This window comes from Larimichthys crocea, chromosome XIII, assembly GCF_000972845.2.
Source record: "Larimichthys crocea isolate SSNF chromosome XIII, L_crocea_2.0, whole genome shotgun sequence".
Classification (NCBI taxonomy): domain Eukaryota; kingdom Metazoa; phylum Chordata; class Actinopteri; family Sciaenidae; genus Larimichthys; species Larimichthys crocea.
This window is the reverse complement of record NC_040023.1, coordinates 16267256-16276746: the sequence shown is the minus strand read 5'-3', so window position 1 is coordinate 16276746 and position 9491 is coordinate 16267256. Positions and strand designations below refer to the sequence as shown.

The 9491-nt window shown below is 41.1% G+C and overlaps 2 protein-coding genes across 2 annotated transcripts; both read right to left on the bottom strand.

Moving 5' to 3' along the window:
* Positions 1–129: 129 nt before the first annotated feature.
* Positions 130–1962, bottom strand: s100t (S100 calcium binding protein T). The gene is made up of 3 exons (XM_010729832.3): positions 1885–1962; positions 750–912; positions 130–660 (listed from the first exon to the last, which is right to left on the bottom strand). Exons 2-3 carry the CDS (start codon positions 909–911, stop codon positions 496–498), a joined length of 327 nt encoding a protein of 108 aa, XP_010728134.1. The 5' UTR covers position 912; positions 1885–1962; the 3' UTR covers positions 130–495.
* Positions 1963–3492: 1530 nt separating this feature from the next.
* si:ch211-105c13.3 (protein S100-A16) lies at positions 3493–9463 on the bottom strand. Its single transcript, XM_010729833.3, has 3 exons — positions 9308–9463; positions 4093–4214; positions 3493–3965 (listed from the first exon to the last, which is right to left on the bottom strand). The coding sequence occupies exons 2-3, from the start codon at positions 4210–4212 to the stop codon at positions 3810–3812; spliced, it is 276 nt and encodes a 91-aa protein (XP_010728135.1). The 5' UTR covers positions 4213–4214; positions 9308–9463; the 3' UTR covers positions 3493–3809.
* Positions 9464–9491: the final 28 nt, after the last annotated feature.

Below are 9491 nucleotides of genomic sequence, written 5' to 3'. Positions count from 1 at the left end.
TAAGCAATAATCCTCCAATACCAGAATTGCTGGTTTCTATTAAAGGCCACTTGCTGCCCCCTGGTGCCCTACATATGGTCTTACTCGTCTGTACTGTAAGAAACTACAAGCAACATTGTATTGTTTAAGTAAAGGTCACATTTATTCTTTTCCAGGGAGAAATTCCTCAACTTGAATGTTTTACAAAACGCATGAAAAGAAAAAGAACAAGAGGTACATTCACATATTCAACGCCTCGACATGTGCTGAAACTGACTTAAACTTTTCACATAGCAATAAATACAGTTTGTAATGGATTGATTGGACATTGCAGACAAATACACAAACACACAACATGTACCACTGAAATGACATTAAGACATGTATGCGTGTGTGTTTGTGTATTTGTGCACGTAAAGTCCATGACAGGATGTCCTTTGCGGGGCTTCTCCCCCGTCTTAAGTGTTTCCTCCCTGGAGCTTATGTAGAGTGGACAGCTTTGTCCCAAGGGCATGTTCACTTCTTCTTCTCTGGCTTGTCGTTGTACTCCAGGAAGAAGTCGTTACAGGCCACAGTAAGAGCTCCGACCAGTATGATGAACTCGGTGAAATCTACCTCCCCGTCGTTGTTGGAATCCAGGTCTCCCATCACCTTATCCACTGCTTCCTTATCCTGGGCGTTCTGTGAGGATATAAAACAGAAATGTAGGCTGGATCTATTTCATGAAACTTGTGTGTGCATCTTGTATTCCAGAGAATATATCTCCATACCCCCAGGTAGCTGCCGAGCTCTGTGGTAAGCATCTCTTTGAGCTCAGCCCTGCTCAGTGTATATTTGTCACCCTCGTTTCCAGAGTACTTGTGGAAGGTCTGGATCATGAGCTGCATGGCGTTCTCCAGGGTGGAGGCGTTCTCTGAGTTGGGCAAAGACATTCTGGAAAAAGAGAGAATAAGAGGAAGGATGAAAGGAGGAGATTGCAAGAGGAGCCTGTGTCAGTAATCCTGCAAAATCTGCTCTCTGGAGCAAGAAGTTTGCTGCAAATCAGTTCAAGACGGACAGACAGATGCATGGAGAATCACTCATACCACACTGAATCATAGGCTACAATACTATCACTGAGACAGCTACAAACTGGTCTTCTGTGTCGTGTTTAAGCATATCTATCTAGTAATAAGAAAGGTATTTGACAGTCGGAGACCCTACATAGCCCTGGAGTCACGTTTGCTTTAACTGTTTCCTCATCAGGAATGTTTCCTCCCTGCCAGTGGTCCTGATAAGATGTTGCTACTGATAAAATGATCATCAACCTGTTTGTTGCTTTTCTTTGCTTTCTGCGAGAGGACCTCTGGGAATCAGGACATAGTCAGCAGCCGGACATGTGAGCTTGCTGATAAGAATGAAACACTAAGCTGACAAACAGCCAAACCAGCGGACGTGATGTAACCAAGACACACGGAGGGAAACCTGATCTGGCTTTTACTTTAGGTCCACCGGAAGGCATAAAACACGAGAGACAGGTGTAAGTCTTTGGCTTTCTTGAACCTACACCACCTCTGAAGTGTAAAGACCTTTCCTGACTGTCAATCACATCTTACATCAATCTCTCCTCATGGACACAAGGTTTGAAATTCTCATAAATCAGTAGCATACAAAAATAGCGGAAAGACATTTTGACAGGCGGTTCAAGATAAATTAACGTTTCATAACTTATTAAGGAGTGAATAGAAAGTTCTTCTTGTCCCTGTTGTTGTTTTGCACTTTCAACAGACAGTCTACTCACAGACAACATGATGCATTAACTGCACACCTAAAATCTACTTTTAAAAGTAAAAATAGTCAGAAACAACCTCTGAGAACTGCAGAGACACAGTTTTTCAAGATGAGGGAGTCTCCATCATTTCTTACCTGAGTGAAGGACGAGTGCTGGCCTGGAGGTCAGTTGCAGAGAGAGAAGGCAATAGCGACTGATGAGAAGGATGAGGACGACAACGTCTTAAATACACCCCTCACTCCACCCATCCCACTCATCCCTTCCTCCCCTCTCCCTCCTTCCACCTGTTGCTCCTCTCCTCCTTCTCATCCCCCCCTCCTTCTCTGTTTACACATCAGACACCTGCTGTCCGCTCAATGGACACATGAAGGATCCACCTTCCCCCCCATCGCACTCTGTCAGAGACACTGTAACTACAGCAAGACATTAAGAAAATTGAAATAGCCATAATATGACCACAAACCAAACCACAAGTGCTCTTGTAAACTGTAAATGTGCTCTTTTTATTCTCAGATGTCAGTCTGCGTGGAGGTTAAGTAACTCTCACATATGAAGTGTAAATAGTGAGTTTTAAGGGACAAGGAATTAGTCTGTAACAATAATGAGCCTGACACACTAGACCAACAGGATTGCCTGAGCACAACAATTTGTGGTAAGGTGACAATAACATATCACTCACTATGCTACAGCCCGCTATTCTGACAGTGGATTATCCTGCTGCCCTGTTGTGTAACCGTTTTGTTATGCTTGTCAAAGGAATGTCTTATAGGGAGTGCTAAAATAAATACTGTAGCAAGACAAGAGATGAATAAGTTGATAATGCTTCAAACATGTCTGCTTTTATGCTGCATAGAGTGTTGGGGTATGTGTTGGGGTAGGATGTTTACTGGAGGAGAGGGGTCACGCCTGATACAGTATCCGAAGGATTAGTGCAGCACCGATGAATGGAGGCATCACACCTGGCAGCCATGCAGAGAAATCCCCATACAAAGACTTTGCAAAACACACACAAAGGCAAACATGCTAATGTGGGGACACACACACACACAGACACACACCCACACACACACTTGAACAAAGACATTCACACTGCAAGCTCCAAAACAAACATACAACATACTTTACATGCATTCTTTAAATGGTCCAGGTTGTCTATACATCAGACCAGCTGTATAATGGATGCATTGAGAGACATGAAAAGTAAATGTAGAGCAAAAATAAATGACAGACACGTATAATCATGGACACTTGAATGAATGATTTAGGAGATGACACTTTTGAAAGCAAACAGCAGCAACATTAATGCACAAACACAAGCCTTGTCATGAAATGTATGATTGATATGTCATCCTGGTTAAGTGCATCTTCTTGTTTATGTGACGCTGCTGCAGTATATTGTGTCAGCAAGTGGGAGCATGTATGCACGCTTGTACTGTATGCACCACATATGTGTATGTATAGTGTTGCAGAATGGAAGATGGTGCACAATAGGAAAAGTATACTGTATGTCAGGATCTTGTTGCAATAGTTGGTGTTGACTAGTCAGGGATGACACAGCTATATTTAGCTGGTAGGAGTAGGTATCATCGCACCAGCGTCTGTGGGACAATGTCAAAATGTCATAGTGAAGAAACCACTATACACATCCAGTGCTTTGTTGGGTTTCCCAGATTGATTTTTATTGTAGTTAATCTCAGCAATTAGAAAATTCATTAACAAAATAATAAAAGGTACAAACTATATAGGATCATTTTATAAAGCTTTTATTTTGAAAATACAATAAGTATCCTTTCATAATTGGTATAAAAAAGCTCAGAGTCCTTCAATGTGTCCTTGACAAAGGAGATCAATAAGTTGCAACTTAAAAACAGGTTGATCTGGACAGACAGTGAGGTGTTATACAACTGGTTGATTGATTAACTGTATGAAAAATGATAATAGACTGTTGTAAAAAATATTCATGATGTCTAGAACATTTGGCAATGAGAAAAGATACTTAAAAAGCATGAAAAAGGCTGTTAATTTGTTGATCCTCCAAACATTTCAGCTCCACAAACATCTACGAAGCATCTGCACTGGATCCAGACTTGCTCTGACTGAGGGAAGTGGCCACGTAGCCAATCAGAGTGAGGTATTCCGCGAAGCTGACCTTTCCATCGTTGTTGTCATCCAGTCCCCGCTTCAGCTCCTCAACGGCAGAGGTGCTGTCTGTATCCTAAACACAAACAGATCAACAGAAGCAGAAGGAGATGGTAGAATAAGCAACATTCCAGTATGCTGATGGATTATTTGTGCAAAACAAAGGGTGATAAAGAGCAGCAAAAAGTTAGGCAGCTCCTGACCTCCATGATGGAGCCAAGCTGGTTAGATACCAGTTTCTGGAACTCTTTCTTGTTTAGGTTCTCCTTCCCCTTGGAAGTGGAAATAAATGTGGTCACCAACGTCTTAATGGCTGCCTCCATATCTAAAGAGAGAAAGACAAGGACAAAACGGCAAAAGAAGATTTGAATTAAAGAAGTGACAAACAGAGACATGGCCACATCATGCCGTTGGGTACATTCCCCATGAATTTTATTAATATCAAAATATATTTACATCAGGTCTTGGGTGTATAAATTTTGAAGTTACTGAGTGCATCATTGTAAAAGAGAGTTTGTGAGCTGACTGATCAAGATTGGGGATTCATAATGAACTCATTTTATATACTAAAATCTAGTAAAACATTACAAGTAGTACAATAATTCACTTTATTTAGAATGTGTGATATGATTGGAAATTACAGAGTTCAATTTCAACCACATAGACAAGACAAACGTATTTCTGTCGTTTTCGATGGATCACATCTTGTAATTGTTATTTGAATTGGATATGTTTGGATATGTCCCCTGAACATAAACGTGTGAGAAAGGTGAGACAAACAAGTGATGTCAGCATTGAGGAAGACGAGGAGAGGAAGGGGCATAACCTGGAGGTTCTCCGAGGTAAACAGAGCGAGAGACAGAAGGAGTGATGGAAGGTTGAAGAGGAGGGGAGTCTCTGAGGTAAACACAATGGAAGCTGTGATCTCTGACGGTGGACATCCGATCCCCAGAACCCAGTGGGAGGCCACAGGTTCAGATTACTGCCTGCTGCCCGTCTGCTGCAGCACACTTCCCCTCACACTGTAGGAATACACTGCAAGCTGCACTCAAGTATGAACTGACACACGTCACCAGTGGATTAAACTAGCCTGGAACAACTAATGCTGCTGTTATTATTAATTGGAGAGTTGTGTGAGGCTAAATCCTTGGCGGAACACTTCATGAGCTAGACCTTACTGGAAGGACAGAAGAAGACTGAAACACATTTATTCTTTTACTGAATGTTACATCTAGTTTCAAAACAAGAGCCACATCCCAATTCCATACTACATCCTATTCTACACACATTTTAAATATGTTACATGCACTGGAAAGTCCTCTCATCCACTGAGTGTGCTGCTGACACTGACACACTTTCCACTGAAGACATTTTGACATGTCACACTTGGAAAAGCACAGGTGTAAATAATACGATCAATCATGGCCGAATTCCATTTAGCTGATTTAATTTCAGGGTCCTGTTTTGTTTATGCTGGTTCACTGCCACACTGAGATGCTTGAGCTCAGACAGCCGCAAATAATTAAAATGAACATAAATTGTGGGTGGTGATGCGAGAGCTCCAGAAAGAAGGGGGAAAAAACAACCCTGTGATGTTTATATGACAGTGACTTAATTTCAAAGCCTCAGGCTGGGTCCCAGTTCCAATAATTCTCAGCAGATTTTGCCTTTGTTATGTTGGTGATTATAGAGTGTGGAAAAACAGTAAATATGCATGCCAGAAATCTCAAATTTGAGTGTACTGTTGACGTACACGACTGTCCCAAAATACTAATAAACTACTAATAAACTATTTGTGAATGGTGACAGACCCAGGGACATCTCAGAAAACAAAAAGAATTAATCCTAAACTTTTTTGTATACTAACTACAAAACAGTATGACACTTAGTCTATACTGTAAACTATATGGACACATAGCTACAGCTACAGTTTGATTGCCATCCAGCATCACTCATCATTTCCTGTTGGTTAGTTTATGTTTTTTGTATACCTAGTGGTGGAGGATGTATTCAGATCCTTTACTTAGGTAAAAGTGCTCTTGTTATAAGTAAAAGTCCTGGATTGAAGGTTAATGTATGTGGGTTTAATCAGGAAAATGTATTAAAGAGTAGTAAAAAGTAAAGAGTAAAAGATTTAAGTAAAAAAATGATCCCTTGGACTATTATGCTATATATCATATCATTCGATTATTATTAATATTACTACACTGTTGCCCATAAAGTTGGAATCATTTTGTTTTCAGACACATTCCTCTTTTTATTCTTATTTATACACATCAGGTTAATTGTGGTTTAATTTTCACTATGATCTGTTTGGAAGAGATGGATCATTAACGTTTTGAGAAGATACACTTTATCTATCAAGAATAAATTATATTGTCACAATCATTTCATAAGAAGAGGTACAAATATTTTATTCCAACTTTATGGGCAACTGTGTACTATAATGCATTAATGTGAAGGCAGAATAATCTGCTGATTATTTTCTCTGATAATTGACTGATTGGCTTTTGATTTGACTTTTGTTTAACCAATAGAACAAACCTCAGAATTGGTAAAAAATAATTAAAAGGGAGAGCAGAAACAATGATGAAAATTGTTAATCGACTAATTATTCCAGTTGCACTTGTATATACAATTAGGTCATTTATATAACAAATTTCATAGTTCTTCATATGTTTTTGGATTCTTAGTGTGTTTAAGTATATGAAAATGACTGTGTAGTACATGCTGTCTGTTTGTTATATGAAGCTCGGACACACGGTCAGTACATGTTCAACCTAACAACAGCCTAACAGAGGGGTTTTTCCAGGTTTCTGCTCCTGTTTAACTTCTGTTGTCCCAACAAACAGGATCTCCAAGGCAACTGCTCACAGAAAATAAAAGGCCTGAATAAATGCTGCAGATACTTGAGCAGAGTCGATAAGTGAGTGGTGATGTGAGGCCTTGCTGCGGGATTTCTCTCAGTGTATTGGAAACTAAAAGGAGGCAGCACATGATGGCTAATGATGATGAATGTCTGTGACCATGTTGGTGGAGTAACTGTAGAAGCTGGTAAATCTCTCATCTGACATTGATGTCACACCTCAATGCTCACACCTACGCTGACCTACACACAAAGACATACAGAGAGACAAACAGACAGAAAGACGCACGCATGCACACACACACACACACACACACACACACACACACATCTAAAGAAGGACAACACCAATTAGGACTTCTGTTGCATTAACCTAATTAGTGGGTGAGCGAGAGCAGGCACCCAAACCCTGGATTCAGTTTCATGTCTCGTAGGCATGCCAGCAAACACACACACATGCACACAGAGGTGAACACACGACTCTTTCCTACATACAGTGAGCATCTGTCATCAGCATGCTGTTCATTATTATTTAATGGGTTACTATAATTGTCCCAACACCTTCCGAACACCCTCTACAAGACAAACAGCAGCACAGGACTAAGGCAGGCCAGTGTCTGAGTGTGTTTGTAGCTGTACGAGCCATGCATCAAAATGCCTGACGTGCCACCATCCATTAGCATCTCTCCTGAGCGTAATGAGATGAACATGAAACCAAGAAGGATTCGAAGAAGAACTGGAGACATCAGGGCCACAGAATTACAAATGGGTAGAAGGAAACATGCAGTCGGGTTCGTCTGATAACAGCGAGAGGTGGCCTGACTGGGAGTGTGAGCTGAGGCTCTCCTGCAGCCTTGTTCCATTCAGATTCAGAGCGTGGAGATTATAATGACTCAAGTGTAATGAATGCTTGTGTGAGGCCCAGTACGTTGTTGGGTTTTTTTTGCATTACTGGTCCTTTTTGTGGCCTTTTACTGGAGTCACGCACCACTCACATGTTAGTTTGGTGCTTTCCAATCTTACTGGCCTGAGAGATTGTTCAAATAAAGCAGTGTCGACTTGTGATCCTTTTTTTCCGGTTGCATATGTCTCTGGATAATATTGAGGTTAAACAGAGAGTGAGGCCTAAAGTTGCTAAACTACCCAGTAATTCTCAGGTGACAAGGATTAGGGGAACATCAAAAAAAATAAATAAATCTAATTGTCTATAATCTACTTTCCTATCCCGTTTCTTACAATCCCTCAGTCATCTCCTATCAGCCCTTAAAGAATCCTGACTCACGGAGTGGAAATTATACAGCACAAGCTGGTTTGTTGAACTGAATGTGTCATGGTATTGTGGTAAAAAAGTTATCTATCAAATTAGGAAATCTGATATCCTTGGCAGAACCACTGAACCACTAAACACCCTTTGGTGTCTCTGTAGATTTTTTTAAAAGTTTTTTTTTAGCATACTTGGTTTATTATATCTGCTTTTCTCCCTTTGTCATGTCTGTATATACACACTATAATATGCATTATGTCATTATTGTCACTGTGTTTTGATTGTGACCTGAAGGTGATGCAGATAAGCTCTCACTTGACGTGGATCCATCATAGTGTATATGTGCAGAGTACCTCCCAGATAAAACAGTATAAAAAAGAATGACTAGGCTGTCAGTGAGATCTGTCAGCTTGACAAGTGCAAACTAGTCTACAGGTAAGCCAGGTAGGGCCAACCAACCCAACCTGTCCAAGCCTCACCACCAAAAGGTTCAAAATTATATCTTTCGTGTCTGAGAGTCAGTTCTCGTCAGAATGACCACACACAACAAAGAGTCATTATTCTGCGGTGGCATTTGATAGTTCATGAGCATTGATTATTCCGAGTGACCAATCAGCTCCACCCTGGTCGTGTTGTTTGCGTTAGGTGTGACTGACTCACTTCCTCCATGGGCATGTTACCTGTCATCGCCCAGGTCGCTATTCCTCCTCCGCGTCATTAACTACACCAGGTCGAAGCCATTCGAGTCTCGCTACCGGAGTCTTATCATAACGTTAATAATTTAGACTGATACGAGCCAAATCTGACCGTCGTTACAATGACCACATTATGACTGTTTAACGGGGCGAAAACAGCCTCGGCGCATTATGCCAAAACTAGTCAGCGCCGTGCGTAACGGAGATGTCAGGGGCTTGCCCGCGTCCCACATTCACATTTAGCCCTAACTAATCCTGACAATTTGTAGAGAGACAGAGTCAGGACTGACATACGGCAAATAAATAAGTAAACGTGACGCGAGACTCCTGTTTCTCTTTAAGTGTAAAGGGATTGGGGTTCGATTACTATGGAGAACCTGATCCCCGTGGCCACCAAGTTGGGTAACGACAATAGAGACGCTCGCTAATTATGCAAAATTCATGACACAGTGGCGGGAATAAGCTAAACTGATCATTTTAAAAAGAAAACATGTCGGATTCATTAGCACAATAAACTAAAATGTCCAGTCACCAGAGAGAGAGAGAGAGAGAGGCTGCGCACAAAATTCATAATCAGAATAAAGCAGACTCACCGTTAGGGACAGGGGAACAAAAGACAAGAAACTATCTAAAGAAGCTGCTCTCCTTCTCTCTCTCACAGATCCTCCGCGTCAGTCTTGTGCAAGATTAAGCAGCAACACATATCTTTTCCGTGATTTAACTTCCAACTTTTTTTTTTTTTTCATTGTCATAGGGCGTGTGCCTGGGAGAGGAGGA

Coding starts and splice junctions, on each gene's coding strand:
- si:ch211-105c13.3 (XM_010729833.3), bottom strand. CDS start 4,212: ATGGAGGCAGCCATTAAGACGTTGGTGACCACATTTATTTCCACTTCC. Junction 3,966..4,092: donor AGCTTGGCTCCATCATGGAG/GTCAGGAGCTGC, acceptor GTTTGTGTTTAG/GATACAGACAGCACCTCTGC.
- s100t (XM_010729832.3), bottom strand. CDS start 911: ATGTCTTTGCCCAACTCAGAGAACGCCTCCACCCTGGAGAACGCCATG. Junction 661..749: donor AGCTCGGCAGCTACCTGGGG/GTATGGAGATAT, acceptor ATATCCTCACAG/AACGCCCAGGATAAGGAAGC.